The 23,189-nt window shown below is 40.9% G+C and overlaps 1 protein-coding gene across 1 annotated transcript in view; it reads right to left on the minus strand.

Annotated features, from left to right (window-relative positions):
- suclg2 (succinate-CoA ligase GDP-forming subunit beta) overlaps positions 1-21,583 on the minus strand; it is a 405,461-nt gene extending 383,878 nt beyond the window's left edge. The window contains exon 1 of the mRNA XM_073072346.1: positions 21,388-21,583. Coding sequence (XP_072928447.1) covers positions 21,388-21,465 — 78 coding nt within the window. The 5' untranslated portion in view covers positions 21,466-21,583. The remainder of the gene's footprint in view (positions 1-21,387) is intronic.
- Positions 21,584-23,189: the final 1,606 nt, after the last annotated feature.

Here is a 23,189-nt window from a genome sequence, read left to right on the forward strand (position 1 = left end):
CTCAATAACAATTTGCATCAGCAAACCAACTTGGGCTGATTCATGCACAAGCACTCCCAAGTCCCTCTGCAAACCAGCATGTTGCAATCTTTTACAATTTAAGTAATCTCCTTACCTGCCCATCACCTCCCTCTGATGATCCTCCCCTTCCCTTGCTTCCATGGCTTTCTGTCCTCTCCTATCTGATTCTCTCTTCTGCAGCCCTTTATCTCTTTCACCAATCGACTTCCCAGCTCTTAATTTCACCCGTCCCTCTCTCAATGTTTCACCTATTACCTACTACCTTGAATTTCCTCCTCCTCTCCCCTCACCTTCTTACCCTGACTTCACCTTTCTTTTCCTCCACTCCTGATGATGGGTCTCAGCCCAAAATATCAACTGTTTACTCTTTTCCACAGATGTTGCCTAGCCTACTGAGTTCCTCCAACATTTTGTGTGTGCTGCTTGGATTTCCAGCATCTTCAGGATTTTCTCTTGTTTGAGATTCAATCATTTAAATAAACTGATTTTCTATTTTTTTTTACCTTTGCCAACACTGCACTCCAGCCAGACTCTTGCCCACTCAATCTATCTACATCTCACTGCAGAATAATCAGACAACATAGATGAGGATGGTCAATGGCAAGTTGGTATAGCGTATTTCACCTCAGACGGTTCAGCACGATTGAGAACATCTTGATTGGCTGCATCACTGCCTGGTACGGGAACTGTACTTCCCTCAATCGCAGGACTCTTCAGAGAGTGATGCAGACAGCCCAGCTCACCTGTAGATGTGAATTTCCCACTATTCAGGACATTTACAAAGATGGGTGCATTAAAAGAGCCCGAATGATCATTGGAGACCCGAGTCACCCCAACCACAAACTGTTCTAGCTGCTACCATCCAGCAAACAGTACTGCAGTATAAAAGCCAGGACCAACAGACTCCGGGACAGCTTCTTCCACCAGGCCATCAGACTGATTAATTCAAGCTAGCGCTACTGTATTTCTACGTTATATTGACTATCTTGTTGTACATAATATTTATTATAAATTACTATAATTGCACATTTGAACAGAGACGTAACAAAGATTTTTATTCATGTATTTGAAGGATGTAAGCAATAAAGTCAATTCAATCTTGGTTTATTGTTACATGTATCAAGCTACAGTGAAAATCTGTTTTGCATGCCATCCATACAGATCATTTCATCACATCAATTCATTGAAGGAGTACAAGGGAAAATAGTGTAAGAGAATGTAGAATAAAAAGCGCTGCAATTACAGAGATAGTGCCATTTAGGCAAACAATAAGATGCAAGGCCATAATGAAGTAGATTGTGAGTCAAATGTCTATCTTCTCATACTAGGGGACCATTCAATAGTCTTAAAACAGCAGGTTAGAAGCCTTCCTTGAACCTTGAGCTATGTGATTCCTGGCGTTTATATCTACCTGATGTAAAAAGGGGGAGAAGCGAACATGTTCAGGGTGAGAGGAGTCTGATTATGTTGGCTGCTTTACCGAGGCAACGAGAAGGGTAGGCACAGTCTATGGAGGGGAGGTCCATTGGAAAAACTAATCAACTTATAATAAGCATCATGATCCTAATATTCATTTGTAATTACAGACCTGCTCAATACTAAGCAAGAAAACTAAACAGCTATCATACTTGTCCACTCCTACCACTACTGCCAAAGAATATTTTTTTCAATAATGTGCTCAGTCATCAACAATTGTTAACAATTATTTTCTTCTTCTTTACACTTGCATACTAGAAATTACATCAAACAACAAATGACACTCCATTTGGGCTCCCCAGGATTACTCAGAACTAGACATCATTACAGATCGATGGATCAAATGAGAATCATTTCACTATCTTTTTCATGGATTCCAGCACAAGATTTACTGATATACTTAAAAAGCTCAGATCTTCCGTCTCTGCTGACAGAAAGTCCATTGTATTTCTGTAAAATGTGCAGAATGTCCGATACAAAAACTTTGCATTTCCTGGTCCATTTTCTATACTTATGCACCACAACATCAGAAGTGAGAACATTCACTGAGATTGAAGAGTGATCAGTTTCTTTCTCAATTCCTCGGGGAACAAAGCAGGATTTCTATTGCATTCAGACTTGAAATGACTGGTGGTTAATAACACAAACGTGCTGGTCAATGATGCTGGTCAGCAAGAGATAACATTCCCTTGACACAACTTCTACACTATGGAAATACACCCTCAAGTGAGCTACAATGTTCAAGGCGGGAGTTCATCGTACCCTAAATTGCCCTCAACAGGTTATGCAATAAATGCCGACCTTGTCAATAATGACCAGTTCTTAAAATTACTAAAACATCTATCAATCATTTTGCCCATTTAACTTCTTCAACCATCTTTAACCATAAATATACCAAATATTTGATGCCAGTGGGAGGCTTTGTGTTGCATAGTCAGTGCTATTATCTCACAGCTCCAGGTTCATTTAGGCTTCTTCTACATTCCAAAGATGGACTAATAAGTTAAACTACAGCTGTAAAGTTCTCCAACTTAGGCCATTGTAAGTAGGTGGCAGTTGATGGGTGAAAGAGAGAGAGACAGAGAATAAATTGCACGGGAGTGTGAGAATGCAACTAATGGGAATGTTCCAAGGGATGACATAGATCTGATGAGCCAAATGGCATTCTTCTATTGTAAGATTTAGAAACGTAATTAACAAGTACCGTAGATTCCGGACTACAGAGCGCACCTGATTAAAAGCCGCTGGCTCTAATTTTAGAAATAAAATCAATTTTTTACTTGTAAAGGCCGCACCGGATTTTAGGCCGCACCGGATTTTCGGCCGCAGGTGTCCCACGTTGTAATATGAGATATTTACACAGAAAGATATTACACGTGAGGATTTTTTAACTTTTAATTAAATCCATATGGTAACAAACAAATATATATTGCAAATGCTTTTTTTCAAACCGTGCCTGTAATACGGCTACTTTTAAATATACATACGTATCGGTAACACAAATTACGTTGCATATACTTTTTTACTGAACAGCACGAACAACATTCCAATATCTCCTAGCGACTGGTAAAAATATATATACTGCCGCCTACCAGGAAAAGTTACTGATCGCCTTTAACTTAAAAGCAGCGTTTTCGCTCGGGTCTGATGTGCTCGGGTCTGATGTGCTCGGGTCTGATGAGCTCGGGTCTGATGAGCTTGCGTAACGCGATCGGGTCTGATGAGCTCGGGTCTGATGAGCTTGCGTAACGCGATCGGGTCTAATGTGCTCGGGTCTGATGAGCTCGCGTAACGCGATCGGGTCTAATGTGCTCGGGTCTGATGCGCTCGGGTCTGATGAGCTCGGGTCTGATGAGCTCGGGTCTGATGAGCTCGCGTAACGCGATCGGGTCTAATCGGGTCTAATGTGCTCGGGTCTGATGTGCTCGGGTCTGATGAGCTCGCGTAATGCCCCCACCTTCCCGTTTCCCACAAGACGCGGCGAAACCGGGTGTGACGTCATAGCATCCCGGGATGTAGTACAGAAAACAAATATAGTTAAAACACTTCTAACTTTAACTAACAAATGAATTACTAAGCGAAAATATTATAAACTAAGTAACTGCCATAAAGGCAGCACAATGCTTTTCTTCGAGTGTTTTCCATGTTGATGAGGGTGAGTACAAATGACTGATTTACAATAATTTAATTGTGAAAGTCCGCTTGATTTATCGTACAATTTCATTGGACCTCTGTGAACTACTCATCAATTTTATTGGTCTACTGTTACGAGGCAAAATGTTTACGAGGCGGCATGAAAAAAAACCATGTATTAGCCGCTCTGGATTAAAGGCCGCAGAGTTCAAAGCTGTTCAAAATGTGGGGAAAAAGTAGCGGCTTATAATCCGGAATCTACGGTATTCATCTCAGTGTGCATTACAAAACTCTTCAGAGTTTTACCATAACTGACAGAAGATCAGCATGTGACTTACTACAGCAGGGGTGTCAAACTCATTTTAGGTCACGGGCCGGATTGAGCAAAATGCAGCTTCATGCGGGCCGGATCAGTCGGACGCGTGCGAACGCAGCTTTCGTTGCCTCCATTTTCTCAGCCTGCTCTCATGTGTCTCAGTCTCTGTTATAACTACAAACTGTTTCACTTTACAAATTCCGTTTCTTATGAAGAAGACTGTCGAATAAACACTAAAAACCCTGAAAACCTGGTACCTGAATAAACTCAGCATTAGCCATATCATACGCCATAGGCGCTTCGATTACTGGTGCCAGCTTTAATAGCAATTAGATATTATCTCGCGGGCCAAAGATAATTCCACCGCGGGCCGGATTTGGCCCACGGGCCTTGAGTTTGACAGATATGTACTACAGAGTACCATTAACAAAAGACATCTGGCTAGCAACAAAACTACAAATCTACAGAAATCAACACTGAAGCTCCAAAAGAAAAGCACAAGGAACAATGCATGGCAATATATCTTCATGCTTGCAAAACATAGCTTAAACAAGGTCAATTACTGAGGAAATTAAAGGTTAAATCAACTGAAACAAAATGGAGTAAAAATGGGAATTTGATAGGGTACAGGTGGCCCCCGTTTTTCAAAAGTTCGCTTTACAACAGCTCGCTGTTACGAAAGACCTACATTAGTACCTGCTTTCACTAACCACAGAGGATTTTCGCTTTTATGAAAAAAGTCACTCGCTTTATACGTGTGTTTACCCCAAGAAAGACTACCATGACCGTGAAGACTTGTGCAGACAGTTGTGTGCACATGTGTGTACGTGGGGATTTTTTTCTCCAAATAGATCTTGGCTCAGTTTTCCCGATTTTGATAAGTGAAACTACACTGTACAAACAATATATCTACTTTATATAGGCTGTGTAGTTATCATATCATTCCTGCTTTTACTATATATGAGTGTTATTTTAGGTTTTGTGTGTTATTTGGTATGATTTGGTAGGTTTTTTTTGGGTCTGGGAATGCTCAAAAATTTTTCCCATATAAATTAATGGTAATTGCTTCTCCACTTTATGCCATTTCGGCTTACGAATGGTTTCACAGGAACACTCTGCTTTTGGATAGCGAAAGAAACCTGTACTCAGTTCAGCATGCCATGCTGAAACATGTCTAATGTTTAGTGAGATTTGGATTTCTGGTTGTTATCAAAATGTTAACACTTAGTAATTTACTGAGATACAGCATAGAATAGGCCCATTCTGCCGCACTGTGCAGGTTTAAACCAAGCCTAATCACAGGACAATTCACAATGACCAATTTACCTACTAACCAATACATCCTTGGAATGTGGGAGGAAACCGGAGCACCTGGAAATAACCCATGTATTCCATAGGGAGGGCATACAGATGATATCATAATTGAACTACTACACCCTGAACTGTAATAGCATCACGCTAATCACTATGCAAGAACAGCATACCGTGCATTAAAGCACAAATTTAAAGCAGTCTTTATAAAATGTACAAAGTTAAATAGGATGATAAGAATAAATGTATTAGTCAAATGCATGATTGAACTCTAAATTAATAAATTAGATTTTTAATTACAAAATTAATGCCAATTATTTTTTATAATTGCTTGACAGTCCTACTATTTATTAAATTAGAAATTACGTGAGAAGCACGTCTTGGTAATGCCATGACCTCCAAAGGCTGCTCTCCTAGTTTTTAAAACAGACTTTCCATCCAATTAAGTATCTGGGAACAAGGAAAGATTATTGTGCCTCTGGAGTTCTCAAGATCCATACATTTCACATGGTCAGAACTTGACTCAGTTAAAATTACAACATGCAATGAAAAAGAAAGCCATCGCAAAAAGTAAATTACCGTAGATTCCGGATTTTAAGCCGCTACTTTTTTCCCACATTTTGAACAGCTTTGAACTTTGCGGCCAATAATCCGAAGCGGCTAATGCATGATTTTTTTCATGCCGCCTCGTAAACATTTTGCCTCGTAACAGTAGACCAATAAAATTGATGAGTAGTTCACAGAGGTCCAATGAAATTGTACGATAAATCAAGCGCACTTTCACAATTAAATTATTGTAAATCAGTCATTTGTACTCACCCTCATCAACATGGAAAACACTCGAAGCATTGTGCTGCCTACTTAGTTTAAACTATATTTGTTTTCTGTACTACATCGCGGGATGCTATGACGTCACACCCGGTTTCGCGGTGTCTTGTGGGAAAATGCCGGTTTGCGATGAAACGGGACGGAGGGAGGGAGCGCATTACGCGAGCGGCTTTGGATCTGAGCGAACTCTGCTTTTAAGTTAAAGGTATCAATAACTTTTCCTGGTAGGCTGCAATATATATATTTTTTTACCAGTCGTTAGGAGATATTGGAATGTTGTTCAGTAAAGAAGTATACGCAACGTATATTTAAAAGTAGCCGCGTACGGGCACGGTTCGAAAAAAAGCATTTGCAATATGTATTTGTTTTTGTTACCATATGGATTTAATTAAAAGTTAAAAAAATCCTCACGTGTAATATCTTTCTGTGTAAATATCTCATATTACAACGTGGGACACCTGCGGCCGAAAATCCGGTGCGGCCTAAAATCCGATGCGGCCTTTACAATTAAAAAAATGATTTTATTTCTAAAATTAGAGCCAGCGGCTTTTAATCAGGTGCGCTCTGTAGTCCGGAATCTACGGTAATTTGGACAAGCAATAAAGGATTTAAAACATCTCAAACAGATTCTCTATCAATCTGAATGCTACGTCAGAAACAGAATCAGGTTTAATATCACTGGCATATGATGTGAAATTTGTTATGCGCCAGCAGTACATTGCAATAAACAATTAAAAGACCTACAGATTACAATAAGAAATATCAATAAAAATTAAATTCAATACTAGTTCAAAACAAGTGCAGAAAAAAGAAAATCAGGCAGTCTTCATGGACTCATTGTCCATTCAGAAATCTGATGGCAGAGACAAAGTTTCTCCTGAAACTTTGAGTGTGTGTCTTCATGCTCCTGTACTACCTCCTTGATGGTAACAATGAAAAGAGGGCATGTCCTGGGTGATGGGAGTCCTTAATGACGGATGTCACCTATTTTGAAGCATCGCCTCTTGAAAGTATCCTCGATGTTGAGGAGGCTAGTGCCCTGATGGAGCTGGCTGAGTTTACAACTTTCTACAGCTCTTTCTGAACCCGTGCAGTGGCCCCTCCATATCACATGCTGATGCAACCATTTAGAATTTTTTCCAACAGTAATCAGTAGAAATTTGCGAGAGTCTTTGGTGACATACCAAGTTTTCTCGAAATCCTAATGAAATATTGTCACTGTTGTGACTTCTTCGTAATTGCATCAATACGTAGGGCCCAGGATAGGTCTTCAGAGATGTTGACACCCAGGAACTTGAAACTGCTCACCCTTTCCACTTCTGATCCCTCAATGAGGGTTGCTGTGTGTTCCCTCGACTCCCCCTTCCTGAAGTCCACAATCAATTCCTTTGTCTTACTAATGTTGAATGAAAGGTTGCTGCTGCAACACCACTCAAAACCAGCTGATCCATCTTGCTCCAGTGAAATTCTGCCAACAGTTGCATCATCAACAAATTTATAGATGGCATTTCAGCTGTGCCTAGCCACACAGTCATGGGTGTTGAGAGAGCAGTGGGCTAAGGATACATCCTTAAGATGCACCAGTGTTGGCTGTCAGCGAGGAAGAAATGTTACTTCTGATCTGCAATGACTGTTGTCTCCCAGTGGGGAAGTCAAGGATCCAGCTGAAGAGGGAGGTACAGAGGCCCAAGTTTTGGAGTTTGTTGATTAGAATTGAGGGTATGACTTGTTGAACACTGAGCTGTAATCAATAAACAGCAACCTGATGAAGGTACTGCTATTGTCCAAGTGATCCAAGGCTGTGTGGACAGCCAATGAGATTGCATCCACTGCAGACCAATTGCAACAACAGGCAAACTGCAGAGGTTCCAGGACTTTGCTTAAGCAGGAGTTGATTCTGGCCGTGAGCAGCTTCTCAAAGCACTTCATCACTGTAGATGGGAGCACAACTATGCAATAGCCGTTGAGACAGCTCACCCTGCTCTTCTTGGGCACTGGTATGATCGTCACCCTTTTGAAAAAAGCGGGAACTTCCAAATACAGTAGTGATAGAGTGAAGAGGCCCTTGAACAATCTCGCCAGCTAGTTGGCACAGGTTTTCAGTATCCTATCAGGTACACCATCAGGGTCTGATGCCTTGTGAGGGTTCACTCTTAAAAGATGTTCTGACGTCAGCCTTTGAAACCTCCCTTGACCATACATTCCTGGTCCTCATCGTCAGTGCTGCAATCTTTAATCTCTGCCTATACGCCAGGAGTAGAGGTACAGCCGGGTAATCAGACTTTCCGAAGTGTAGGCGTGTGATGGCATGGAAAGCATTCTTAATGGTGGCATGACAGTAGTCAAGTGTGTTGGATCTTCTGGCTCAAGTGATATGTTGGTGATAGCTGTTAAGAGATTTCAAGCTGGCCTTATTGAAGCTCCCACAATGATAGGGAAGGCATCCAGGTGTATTGCTTCGTGACTACATATCATGGTGCTCAGCTCCTCCAGTGCCTGACTGGCATTGGCCAGAAGTGGAATATACACAACGACCAGGCTGTTCACTCTGCTGACCCACGACTGTGCAGCAACACACAGCTCGAATTACATCAAATTCGCCGATGACACGACCGTGGTGGGTCTCATCTGCAAGAATGACGAGTCAGCATACAGAGAGGAGGTGCAGTGGCCAACAGACTGGTGCAGAGCCAACAACCTGTCTCTAAATGTGAGCAAAACAAAATAGATGGTTGTTGATTTCAGGAGGGTACGGAGCAACCACTCTCCGCTGAAAATTGATGGCTTCTCCGTAGAGATCGTTAAGACCACCAAATTTCTTGGTGTTCAGCTGGCGGAGAGTCTCGCCTGGTCCCTCAACACCAGCTCCATAGCCAAGAAAGCCCAGCAGCGTCTCTTCTCAGCCTTCGCAGAAAGTCAAGTCCATCTCCCACTCCCCCCATCCTCACCACATTCTATAGAGGATGTATCAAGAGTATCCTGAGCAGCTGCATTACTGCTTGGTTCGGAAATTGCACCGTCTTGGATCGCAAGACCCTGCAGCAGATAGTGAGGTCAGCTAGAGGGATAATCGGGGTCTCTCTTCACGCCATTACATTTACACCACACACTGCATCCGCAAAGCTAACAGCATTATGAAGGACCCCACGCACCCCTCACACAAACTCTTCTCGCTCCTGCCATCTTGAAAAAGGTACCGAAGCATTTGGACTCTCACGACTAGACTGTGCAAAAGTTTCTTCCTCCAAGCCATCAGACTCAATTCCCAGAGTCTAGTCTGACACCAACTTACACACACACTCAACTGAACAACACTCCACTCCCTTTGCAATTTTTGCTCACATCTTTGTCAATTCCTGCTGAAACATTGTTTACATTTACATTATATTGTAATTCACCCTTTACTGTGTCTATTGTCTTGTTTATTAATTATTGTACTGTCTTGCACTGTTTTGTGCACTATATGCAGTCCCGTGTAAGTCTAATGTAGTTTTGTATTGTTTCACGTCGTCTAGTGTAGTTTTATGTTGTTTCATGTAGCACATTGGTCCTGGAGGAACGTTGTTTCGTTTTTTACTGTGTATTGTACGAGCAGTTATGGTTGAAATGACAATAAAAGCGACTTGACTTGATGATGGTGAAAAACTCCCATGGCAGATAAAATGGACGACATTTGACCATATGTTCCAGGTCAGGTGAGCAGGACTGAGACTGAATTACCACGTCTGTACACCACAATGAGTTAAAACATAAAGCATTTAAAAGACTCTGGTGTTTTGTTGTCGCAAAGAATGGTGAAAACCATCAAGCTGCAGCACTGAGTCCAAAATAGCGCGGTTGTGCCATGTTTCTATGAAGCTAATTACACGGCAGCCCCTAATTTCTCTGGTAGAGCAATCTTGTTCTCAGGTCTTCATTTGTATTTTCCAGAGACTGTACATTCGCCAGCAGGACAGTCAGGAGTGGGGGTCCAGGGCCTCTGCATTTCAATCGTACCTGCAAACTGGCTCACTTTCCACGCTTCCTTTATCTTAAAGGGAAACTGCACTTGTGCCCCAAATGCAGTCCAGGCTCTGTGATTTTGAGTAATGATAGATATTTTAAGCATCTTAAAACGATGTTGCTTACTTAAGTACCCACGGCTGTGACTGTGGATTTCAATACTGTAGTAATCCAAAACAAGAATATGTGATGATACCCATCACAGCAGCATGAAAAGAATCACCACTTGAGGCACCATCTTGAGGACAATACCCAGGCAAGGTTCAAGGTAAATTTATTACCGAGGCAAATACATGTCACCATACACAACCCTGGGATTCATTTTATTGAGGGCATATTCAAAAAAAAAACAATAACCACAATAGAATGAAAGACTGCACCAACACACCTCACCAATGTGCAAAAGACAATCTAAAAAGAAAATAAGAAATAATAATAAATAGATAGATAGATAAGCAAGCAAGCAATAAATATTGAGAACCATAAGATGAAGAGTCTTTGTAAGCAAGTCCATAGGTTTCAGGAACAGTAAAGTGACGGGGCAAGTGAAGTTGTGTTAAGTTATCCCCTCTGGCTCAGAAGCCTGATGGCTGAGGGGTAATAACTATTCCTGAATCTGGTAGCATGAGCCCCAAGGCTTCTGGACCTTCCTCCTGATGGCAGTAGCGAGAAGAAAGCATGACCTGAGAGGTGGAGGTCCCCGATGATAGATGCTACTTTCCTGCAATGACACTTCATGTAGATGTGCTCAAATGGTGGGGATGGTTTTAAAAGTGATATAGGAATTTCTGTTCAAGGACAAATTGCTGTTTCCATACTAGGCCATGATGTAGCCAGTTAACAAACTTGGCACTACACATCTAGATAGCCTACTCCTGCTCCTACTTCTTATGTTCTTATAGAAGTTAGGTAAAGTTACAGATGTCACTGCCAACCTTCCCTTGTAACTGTACTTCCTGCTGGGCCCAGGACAGATCCGCTGCACTGAGGAAGTTAGAGATGCTGACCATCTCCACTTCTGATCCCCTGATGAGGACTGGCTCATGGACTTCCAGCTTTCTCCTCTTGAAGTCAATAATCAACTCCCTGAACTTGCTGACATTGAGTGAGAGGTTGTTGTGACACTAGCCAAATTTTCAATCTCCCTTTTATATGCCAATTCGTCATCACCTTCGATTCGACTTACAACAGTGGTGTCATCAACAAATTTCAATATCGTATTGGAGTTGTGCTTAGCCACACAGTCATAATGTAAGGCGAGTAGAGCAGGTGACCAAGCACACAGCCCTGTAGTGCACCTGCGCTGATGGAGATTGTAAAGGAGCTGTTGTTGCCAATCCGAACTAATTGGGATCTGCAAGTGAGAAAATAGAGAATCCAATTGCACAAGGAGGTATTGAGCCCAAAGTCTTGAAGCTTGTCGATTAGTTTTATGGGGATAACAGTACTGAATACTGAGCTGTAGTCGATAAAGAGCATCCTGATGTATGCATCTTTGCTATCCAGATGTTCCTGTGTTGAATGAAGACCTAATGAGATGGCATCTGCTGTGGACCTGTTGTGCCAGTAGGCAAATGGAGCAGATCCAAGTCACTTCTCAGGCAGGAGTTGATATGTTTCATCACCAACCTAACAAAACACTTCATCGCTGTGAACATAAGTGCCACTGGATGATAGTCCTTGAGGCAGATTACCACATTCTCCTTAGGCACCAGTATAACTGAAGTCTGCTTAAAGCAGGTGGGTACCTCAGACTGCCAAAGTGAAAGGTTAAAGATGTCAGCGTACACTCCAGCCAGCTGATCAGCACAAGTCTTTAATAAACACGAGGAAATCTGCAGATGCTGGAAATTCAAACAACAACAACACACACAAAATGCTGGTGGAACACAGCAGGCCAGGCAGCATCTATAGGGAGAAGGTCTTTAGTACTTGGCTAGATACCCCATCCGGCTAGATGCTTTCCATAGATTCAATCTATTGAAGGATTCCCTCAACTGTAAAATTCTAGGTACAAATAGATAAACAATTTCAGTAAACAGTTGACATTTACACTTTTCCATAGATGCTGCCTGGCCTGGTGAGTACATGAAGCATTTTGCATACGTTGCTTTGGATCTCTAGCATCTGCAGATTTTCTCATGTTTGAAATTATTTCAGTGTTCCATGGTTTCAAAAAAAAAAGGCACATGAGACATCAGTACCCAACTTAGTGGCACCCTACCGTGCACTGATTCATTTGATTACTCTTGGACCTGAAGTCCAAACACTCAAGCACTTCCCCAAGTGGACTTTAAAAAAAAGATACTCATTTGCACTGCATGCCACTGTGCTGTGAACATGGCATAAAATCCTGTTCCTAGCTGGCACTCCCCAGTAATGAAATGATGACCTCATGACTGAAGGGCTCAGAATGAAGTGAGCTCATGAGGCAACGTACAGAAGCTGTGCTTCGGGGCTGGCGTTAGGTGAGTGGAGGCAAGCTGTTTAGTGGCTCTGTATTGGGATGTAGGGCTAAGGGCTGCATGCTGACCAGAATGTGAATGCTGGGCAGTGCCAGAAATGGTAGCATATGCCGCATTTGTGAACAAACTGCTGGTTCCTACAGTTTCTCTAATCAACTCCCACTAAATGTGCTGTTGCTTCCCCCTCTCTTTAGCCTCATGGCACTGATTTCTCTGTGGCAGTAAGCTCAACAAGGGTTGCTGACATGGCCCAGCAAACATCAGACCTCATAAGGCAACCACTGCCAATTAGCTCGCTTCATAATGAGCCATGCGGCAATGAGATCACTTCAATCATTTCACTGCCCAGCACAAGGCTGAGCTCTCAACCAGGTTCAACTACAGTGCAGCAAGAGCAAGGTTTACAGCACAACAGCACTGTCAGTAAAGCATCTCTCTGCTACGATTACCCTTTTTAACAAGGATTCCACTTTTGCTCTCATTCATGAGATTACATTCTTCATATTCAAAGAGGTACTACTGTATTGAGGAATGCCCTTAAGGCTGATTTATACTTGTGTATCACATCTACGCCGTAGGTATCGCGTACCCTACGCCGTAGGGTGACATGCACCTCTCCAGAGAAGTTACTCGCGTCACGGCGACACAGACCCCAACAACTGTGATTGGTACGCTTGGTAGCATCGCATTTCCTCCTACACATTTCCAGTTGCTTCTTCTCTGCCATGTTTCTAAGTTGTGCGTACACCCATACGAAATAGATGAACCAAATCGTCAAATCTACCCGCCGACATGCGAAGATGTTTGAAATGCATTTCCTCGTCCATGTCTCTCATGAAGAAACTCAACACAGTGGCTTAGAAACCCCACACCAACGCATGCTCGCTACAGCACAGAGCAACGCAGAAGTGAAAATCGGGGCTACGGCGTAGCCCGTAAGCACAAGTGTAAATCAGCCTTTAGTAATATACCACTTGATGCTTGGAAACCTAATAGCTTGTGCTCCCTCCCCGCCCTTCACCTTGTTACCTTGGCTTCTGCCCCCTCCATTTCCTGTCTTGTTGAAAGGTCTCAGCCTGAAATGTTGACTGCTCAGCCCTCCATAGTTCATACTGAGTTCCCCCAGCATTCTGTGTGTGTTGACCTGGCACATGTTTCTCTTTGTTCTCTAATACCATCTCAATCAGAGTACTTGCTTGCAGCACCTTCATGGCTGCTCAAAAGTAGCTTACTAGCAAGTCAACAAAATTATTTCTTAGCCTTTGCATTTTTCCTGCCAAGTTACTAAATTAGAATTGAAAATACACATAGACTAATTTGTTAACTGTCCTGTGCTATCATCGGTAGGATGATGACAATTTCTGGACAGTTGCACTGCTTTGATTTCATGTTCTGTTTTGACGTTTTTCAAAGAAAAACTGAATGTTGAAAAGTGATCAGGAGCAATGAGCTCCATTGTAAACTATGTCACTGTTTAATAAACAGCTCTTAATGTAAACTGCTAATCTCATGCCATTGTGAAGTTAACCTTGATTTCCCAGCTTCAAATGGCTCATCCCCATTTTCTAAACTAACCGCATCTGAGTGATGCAAATTGACCTTCTTCTGTTAATCAGTGATTCAAATGACACAAATTTCTTGCATTTTTCTGAAACGAAAACTGGAAATGCCTGAAACATTCAGCAGGTCAGTCTGCATCTGTGCAAAGTGAAACAGAATTAAGTTTTCAGGTCTGAAAATGAATGTTTCCAGTATTTCTGGTTTTATTTCAGCTTTACAATATTTGTGATTACAATAGGTACCAGTTAATTGGACCATCAGTTAATTGGGACAGCCACCTATTTAGGACAACTCTTAAACAACAAACACGAATGGAGAAAATAACCGGGATTCCCTTTGTTTATTTGGGACACTACACTTACCGTAGATGTCGGATTATAAGCCGCTACTTTTTTCCCATGCTTTGAACAGCATTGAACATAGCGGCTTATAATAAGGTGCGGCTAATAGAAGGTTTTTTTCCCATGCCGCCAAAACATTTTGCCTCGTAACAGTAGACCAATAAAATTGATGAGTAGTTCACAGAGGTCCAATGAAATTGTACGATAAATCAAGCGCACTTCACAAATTATTGTAAATCAGCCATTTGTACTCACCCTCATCAACATGGAAAACACTCGAAGAAAAGCATATGATGCAGCTTTTAAGTTAAAGGCAATCAATCTGGCGGTTGAACAAGGAAATCGAGCTGCTGCGCGTAATCTTGGCATACATGAATCGATGGTGAGACGGTGGAGATTTAATTTGGGACTGCCGCTTCAGGTCAGGAATGGCTCACGTGATATTAGACAGCAGTACAAGGGAGGGAGGGAGCGAAACTGAGGATTCCGCTGCACCGAAACTGCTAGCGATTCAGTAAACAAAAAAACAGTAAAACTCGTGTGTGAATGGTATCGGGCCAATAAGGACACAAGTGTCCGATGTTACCAAATACCGGTAGGTATAACAAAGTTTAGCCTTACCAAATATGTGTAGCGAGGGTTTGGTTTGGGGGAAAAAGGAGTATAAATAAGAGCAGAATGTAAGGGGAAGGCAAAACGCGTTCTGCAATAAAGCCACGCTGCACTGTAATCCGGTGTTGGTTGTCTCTCTTCCAAAACGAACACAGGGCAGAATTTGAAGCCCAACACGTGTAATATCTTTCTGTGTAAATATCTCATATTACAAGCGGCCGAAAATCCGGTGCGCCGGAAATCCAGTGCGCCGAAAATCCGTTCCGCCGGAAATTCGGTGCGGCCTAAAATCCGATGCGGCCTGTATAATTAAAAAATTGATTTTATTTCTAAAATTAGAGCCAGCGGCTTTTAATCAGGTGCGCTCTGTAGTCCGGAATCTACGGTAATTGGGACAGGAGACTATTGCCGAACACTTTCTTACAAGTGCCAGTTGTGTGGCCTACACTACATTACCAATGCAGTTAGACACTACAGTGTGCTTAGAGTGAACAGATTTTAAATAGTGCCACTTCTGTGTTTGTGTTCAAAAGTGGTGATTTTTGTCACTGATAGTGGACAAGAAACAAACAGCAAAACAATTGAGAAGTTTTGCTCACTACAGTGTCAAGCATTCAGGCTTGGAGATGCCAGAAACGGCCAAGAGTGAAAATGAAATTACTCCACTGCTTCAACAAGTTAGGAACTACAAAGAATTTGAAGGCATTTACAATCATCTTGAATGTTACAATGAATATGAAGATTTGGAGGATGTGATCCTGTAAAGCATTGTATGAAGGCAGTTCACTATCTGCACCAGGTGTCTGCACTGATTTTGTTTATTTATTTACAGTCAAAAGGACACATCAGCGTACACTGAATGAATCCCATCGTTAAATATTAAGAACTAATACACAGTTTTAGTAGTGCTCCAATTTAATCTGTAATTCATTTAAATACATTATTTGTTACTCTACTCCATTTGTCTTTTTTTTTAAAAAATACCTTTATTTCCATTAACTTCAGCTAAATGGGGCAGCCACTTAATTGGGCCAAATTGTATTGGTTCCGATTTCTCCTAATCCACTGTATTTTGATTTTCTTTTATTTTGCTGTCAAATCCTGATAGCCAGATTCTGAAAATAACATTCTCTTGTCTATAATACTGGCAGCTTCCAAAAGCAAATATGTCACACAAACTTCACCAGCTCATATTGTAATCAAATTCTTAATAAAATCTAAAATTATCTACAGGTACACTTTCTGGCATGAGCAAAGGCTTTCACCCCCCCCCCCCCCCCCACCGTATTGGCCCTGATCACATTTCACGGGCTTAATTGCATTTTCAAAAGAAACTGATGTCTTCAAATACAAGGCTAAGCATAAAGAAAATAGTATTTGGCCAGATTTTGCTCAGCAAAACATCAGACAGTCCCTTGGTTTGTAACTCTCATCTGAAAAAGACACGCACAAAGCTTGAAACTGCAAACTAATTAGGTACAAGTGAAAGAGATAACTTGTGAATGGAAGAAGAAGCATGATAGCTATGGGACTAATTAAATATGATTGGTAAATAAACTAAAGAGACTAAAAAAGACAAGTTCAATGCTAAACCAGAAAGCTAACAATGACATTGAAAGAGATGTTGGATTGAGAGAAAGAAAAGGGGGAAATAACAGTTTTAAAATTTACACATGCAAAAATTCAAAACTTTATGATACCTGTACTTTCTGCTCTAGGCACGTTGGCCAGCACCAATTCATGCATGTTGCTTAAAGAGGGTTTATGCTTGAAATGACTAAATGAGATGTTATAGTGAGCTTGATATGTAATTAATGAGGAAATGAGCCATTCCTAAGGAAAACAGAGGGACTACAGCCAAGACACAGTCATTATGAAGCAAAAAAAGGGTGCAAAAGAAATCAAGACAGCAACTTCTGTATATTCAGACTTAATAAGGCATCCAATGCTCTTCTGCAGATGGACCATTTATGTACACATCAGGCACCATTACCCTGGCTGTTATTTTGACAATAAACTTTGTTAATGGCAGCTTTTCAGAAAGATAATTTTCTGCATCTAATGCTCAATCAATTTAGTCAAATAGATCCTGAATTTGGCTAATATTCAAATTAGTCATTTATTGTGTGCTTCAACTGTTTAAAAAAAAGAACTGCTGATGCATCAGATTTGACCATATTCTCCACTTTGCAGGCAGTTGATTTTATAAGCTTGAGTTTTTAAAATCCATCAATTGCCTAATGCAATTAAGTCTAAATCATTTTAAAGCAATTTGCCCATTAGCTAAATTTTGCTCACATTAGTTACTGCAGAGTCGAAATATCATGTCCAGGCTTTTCACTTAGCACTATTATACCTGGTCCTGTGTCAAATTATAGATGTTTAAAAATGCAATAAAATCTCTCCTGTAAATAGTAGCATCTACTCATACATCTTAAAGCGACATCTTAAATATTACGCACTCATGACAAAAATATGACTTGATTGCTGCCAGCTAAGCGGCTGACACATATAAAAATTCATCGCCATGTTTAGGAACCTGCAAGGCAAATTATTGTTGAGTTCATATAACTGAAGGTACACACATCTTCTTGGAAAGAAAATATAGTATATCCAGGTTCAAAGCATTTCAAAGCTCAAGACTTCATGTGCACAGAACTTGAGCTGAATGAAGCCACACAGTCGAGTAGGAGCGGTAAACATTCTGTTCCTCATTTACAACAACCCTATCAAATTAGACACCACACTGCAGGATGACAAAGACAAAAACAGACTTGCTACTTCCAGTAACACTTCTATCCCTCCAAGCAGATCAATGAGTCTGATTGACAGGTTAATTACAAACTATACCTTGGAGTACTGAAACGTGGTTAACTCACCTACTAGATTAGAGTTTGCCAGAGGTAACAAACTCAATGCCAATCTTCTAGCGATAACTTACATTTATATGGAAATGTTAACAGAGGAAAAATATCCACAGCCTTTTACAGAAGTTATTAGCACAAACTGGTTTTCATGAATTTGACAAGTTTACTCTAAAATAACATTACTATGCATAACAAGTATTGCTAACTTGAGGCTCTAGCAGCATTATTAAGCAAAATATTAAAATGGTTCTAATCTTTTGAATGTCTTTCCACTGCCTGAGAGAACTTCCATTATGGATTTATTTCTTAAACTTCCTTCAATTTTCAAAATACATTGAATCACTTTTAAAACTATTTTAAATAATAAAACTATCAAGATAGCTGAGGGGAAAATTAGTTGAGGCGCACAAAATTATCAGAGACGTGTTTCAACAGATCAATAATTATGAAAAGTAGATTTAGGATAATTGGTAGAAGAGATAATGAGAAGTTGTTGAATTTGTTTTTCTTTAACAAATGGTGGGGTTTGAATACTGTCTGGTTAAAAGTGTAGTGTATATATATATATAAAAATAAAGAACCTAGATGAACACTGAATATGCCATTACGTACAATGCTACATTCCATAAACAGGGAAGTTGGATTTGTCTCAAGAACATTATTTTCTTAGTCACACCACGCATGATGGACCTAATGGCCTCCTTTACAGAATCATGAATATTAACACACCAATATAGCAATCAGTGCATACGTTACTGTTATCTGTTGTTCTACACATCTTCATTTCATTAAAACATAGTACAGTACAAGAAAAGGCACTTCAGGCCAAGACTGTACCTACTAAATGCCTCTTAAATGTTACTTTTATATCTGCTTCTCCCACCTTCCTGCCAGCATGTTCCAGACTTCCAGCACAATGACATTGGTCTTGCAAAACTGCATTAAAACTTTCCCCCCTCCCACATGTGACATATTCCCTCTAATAGATTACCCTGGGTAAAAGACTATTTACCCTATTTATGCTTCATAATTTTATGAGCTTCATCAAAATGCCTCTCCAGCCTCAAATGCCCCTGAGAAAACAATCCAAGTTTGTCCAGTCTTTTCATGTAACTAATACTCTTCAATCCAAGCAGCATCCCAGTGAATTTCTTCTATATCCTCTCCAAAAATTCTGCATCTTTCTTGGGGTATGGCAACCTGAATGGTACACGATACTCCAAATGTGGCCTAACCAAAGTTTTAAAGGTTTATAAGTTTTATCTTCCAATAGTTCATGTTTTCACCCTTCAACTATTTTGTTAACAGCAATCTACTGTGACATTCCACTGTTCGAAATATTAAAAGAGACCGCAATAGAGTCCAAACAAATCCACCAATGTCAACACAAAGCAAACAGCAAGGTCATTATTGGTGAAAATTTTAGTATGACCATTTGCAACACTGCACAATTTGCAGAGAAAATATGACTGGTGACATAGTTATCTTAACCTTTCAGTCTGCCTTTATTAATACTGGGCTCTGAGGAAAAGCCAAGATTTAGACTTGTTTCTCTTATGGCTTATGCTTTTTTCCCCATTCAGGGCAATAAGGCACCGTCTTCAAACTGAGGTAAATGTTGTGTTGTCCAACACTACAATTATACTAAATAGGAGACACTCAGAACAAGTCTGGAATCTCTGGAGACTAATAAAGTATTGTTGATCATTAAAGTCTGAAAAACACACCATCTCAATCAACAACCACATTGCCTGATCATGAGACACAAGTAGCAAAATTAGGCCATTTGGCTCACGGAGCCTGCTCTGCCATTTCATCATAGCTGAGTTATTATCCCTCTCAACCCCATTCTCCTGCCTCCTTCCTATAACCTTTGACAACCTTACTAATCAATCCCTCCATCTATCATTTTAACCTAATTAAGGGATCAGTCCTGATTTAATGAAGAATGCAAAAGGGCATGCCAGGAGTGACAGTAGGAATTATCTAAAAATAAGATTCCTAAGTAGCGTAATTGAAAAGGACACCTGTATATTAAAATGTTTGCAACAGAGTTAAGCACATAGCCATTGGAACTAGATCTGCCATATCTAGTAGTGTATGATGGAAGCACTTGCAAAACTTTACACTGTCCACAGTGCACAAATTAGCAGCATGGTAGAACAGTCTTCATTTTACAAATGTGAAGCTTCCATTAACTCTCAAAAAGCTTGAAATTATATTGGGCAAAGTGCATTGTTGGTTCATGCATCACTAACATATCCATTCCCTTCACTACTCTTACATTATGGCTCCAGTATATTGCCGTATCCAAAAAAAAGCACTACTGTTACTAGTCTAGATTGTAGCTCAGTTTCATGTGCCACGAAGAGCAAATGATTTCCCCAGTTGGATTCCTCACTTTAGCTATTAAGCAGGGTTAAGAAACACTTGTTTCCACTCTAAGTCAAAGATATAGGAAATGTGGTCAACAAAGGTGTTTTAAAAGGAACATCTTAAAAGGAATGGTGTAATGCCAGGATGGAGAAAAATGCAGAAAGAGGATGTCCTTGACAATATGTTCGATTTGAGGTGTTGCTTAACTTTATACTTAGTTAGTGAACATAGCGGTGAGGGGTGAATAGAATACAGGTTTCCTGCTGAAGAGTCTTGGCCTGAAACGTTGACTCGTCTTATCCGTAGAGGCTGCCTGGCCTGCTGAGTTCCTCCAGCATTTTGTGTGTGTTGCTTGGATTTCCAACATCTGCAGATTTTCTCTTTTTTTTCCAAATGTTGATTCTCAAACTTAGAGCGCGGTAGCGGGCAAGAGATTAATAGTACTGGTCTATTAAGCGATTATTCGCTGAAGTCGATTAATCCCACAGCATCGTGGACGCTGCATCCCACATAAAATACCAGATACACATGTCCTCTGCACTTCGTTGGCTTTAATACCGGTGCTGAACTGTTGCACGCTACGGTCAGGGAAAACAAGCCGGATGCCAAAAGTTTTGCAGCCCCGCACGAAGTTAAAACGGTGGAGCATTCACCGGGTTCACGAACCACTCGTACTCTGATAAAAAGTCACAACTCCAAGCTCTGATGCAAAATCTACGAACATTTCCTCTTATTAATGATCACAACGCATTGCAACACCTTTTACAGCAAACCGATCTCTTTACAAGTATAAGGTGTCTGTCAGCGATGGGCTCGCAGTGTGCGAGGAGCGGCAGGTCGGCCCAAAGAGCCTGAGGTACGTCGGTAAACTTTCCAGCTTCAGCACAGGAATCCCGGCCCCCCCGACCAACCGACTGCCGAGAGGGCAGAAGGAAGTCATCCCCTCCTGTTCCCCAGTCGGCACCGGGGCCTGCGGTACGGGGCCGAAACAGCGCGGGCCCGGAGCCTGCACGGCCCGTCCTTTCCTCTTCCCCTCAACCCCCCGGCTCGGCTGTACCCCGGCGGCAGCTGCAACCAACCTGCCGTGTGTGCCGAGCGGCGCATCCCGCCGACGTCCTCAGTGTTCTCGCTGCGTATCCTGTGAGGCAGACCGCCATGCTGCCGGGATGAGTGAGGGTGGGAGGAGAATGGAGTAACTGCGTGAAGCTGAGGCTAGGACCGGGGCCTGCCCCTCCTCTTCCCGGGCCGCCACCGGCGCAGGAGCCGTCTCCTATAAAGCCCCGTCCCCCTAAACACAGCCTCTTCTCAATGGCACCACTTTTAAAATGGGTGTAATAACACAACGTTGTCAAGGCAGCATTGATAGAAGTTACTTAAAAAACCTTAGTGGGTTGACCAGTGGAACCAGTGTTGGTTCAGATAAAATAATTGGGTCGGCCACAGTGGGCAGGAAATCAAATTTTGCATCCAGTTCGGGAAAAAAAAACCTGGTGAACCAGGTTGGCGTACCAATAGTATTGTTTTTTTTTAAATATATATCGTTGTTCATTGTGAGGAGCACTCCACAAAGCAAAGCAGATGGATCATGTCACCTCCCAAACCACCCATCTGCCCTCCAACCTCTCCCTGTGATTTTTTTTGGAACAATTTGAGACCCTTTTTCAGCCTCATCAGTCACCCCAATAATTAAAAACATTATACTGGTCGTTGTGTTTGGTTGAAATTTGACTTGTCTTTGACAAAGGATGTTTATTTGTAGCTCTACCGTTACTTGCCTTCAGAGCAGCACTAAATAGCCCATTCAACTTACAGTCTTGCAAGATGAATGACTGGTTAAATTTAATGGAGTGTAATACATTTTGAGATATTTAGCATGAAAGATCAATTTTACATAGAAATAAATGGAATGTGGTACCTGAAACAAAGTCAAAGCAAAATCCAATAAAGTACCGAATAAAACGAACTGAATAAATATCTATGAGAAAAAGATCTAAAAAGATGGGAGAAAAAGAATGAGCAAGTGAAATTCTTACAGAACATCAGCAAAGGTTCAATATACTAAATGGCCTTCTACATTATAAAACTCATTCAGTCTACTTTCATTGTAGCTGTTCCATACTTGAGTGTGACAAGCTATTTGTTCATTTATCTTTTATTTTACTATTATCAGCAAAAAAATGTGGTATAAGAGATAGATTTGTTTCATCGAGGGCATTTACTCTAATCTACATCTTAGGATTTAACAAGGATCACTTGGTCCATTCAGTTACTACCAAAATGCCTTTTTGCCACCATACACTTCACCCAATGATATGGGACAGGTAAAAATGGAAAAATGTTAAGCTAATTTATGAAAATGAAAGATTCTAGGAAATTTCATTGATCATCAGAATAAATCAAACATATTGTAGGAATTTGCAATGCTTGGTGCCAGCAATTAGAGCTGTCCTCTCATCTACCTTCATTAGTAATGTTAGATCTGGTGATATTTATCCAGAGGTTCTTCAGAAGTCAAGAATGAGGTGTAAAACTTCTTTGTTATGGCCATTTTATTAGGTGTGGAAGAACAAAGAATGAATCAAGAAAGAAAAAGAACAAAGTAGGGATGGCCCTATGGTAGGAAAAAATGTTTAGACTAAAGAGATATCAATAAATTTCAGGCTGCAGAGAAACTTCTAGAAAAATACATAATCAGCTATACCACAAATACTGAAAATTAATCAAACAATTACACACATACATATGATTATATAAAAATTGTGAGCATACTTAGTAAAGTGGAACTACAAGAAAAAGTAACTATTCTACAACCTAATCCAACAATAATGACGTTTGCAATTCCAAATCAAGTGCTTCTTTTGTATTCCTATAAATCCCTTTC

The sequence above is a fragment of the Hemitrygon akajei genome, chromosome 19 (assembly GCF_048418815.1).
Source record: "Hemitrygon akajei chromosome 19, sHemAka1.3, whole genome shotgun sequence".
NCBI classification, from domain to species: Eukaryota; Metazoa; Chordata; class Chondrichthyes; order Myliobatiformes; family Dasyatidae; genus Hemitrygon; species Hemitrygon akajei.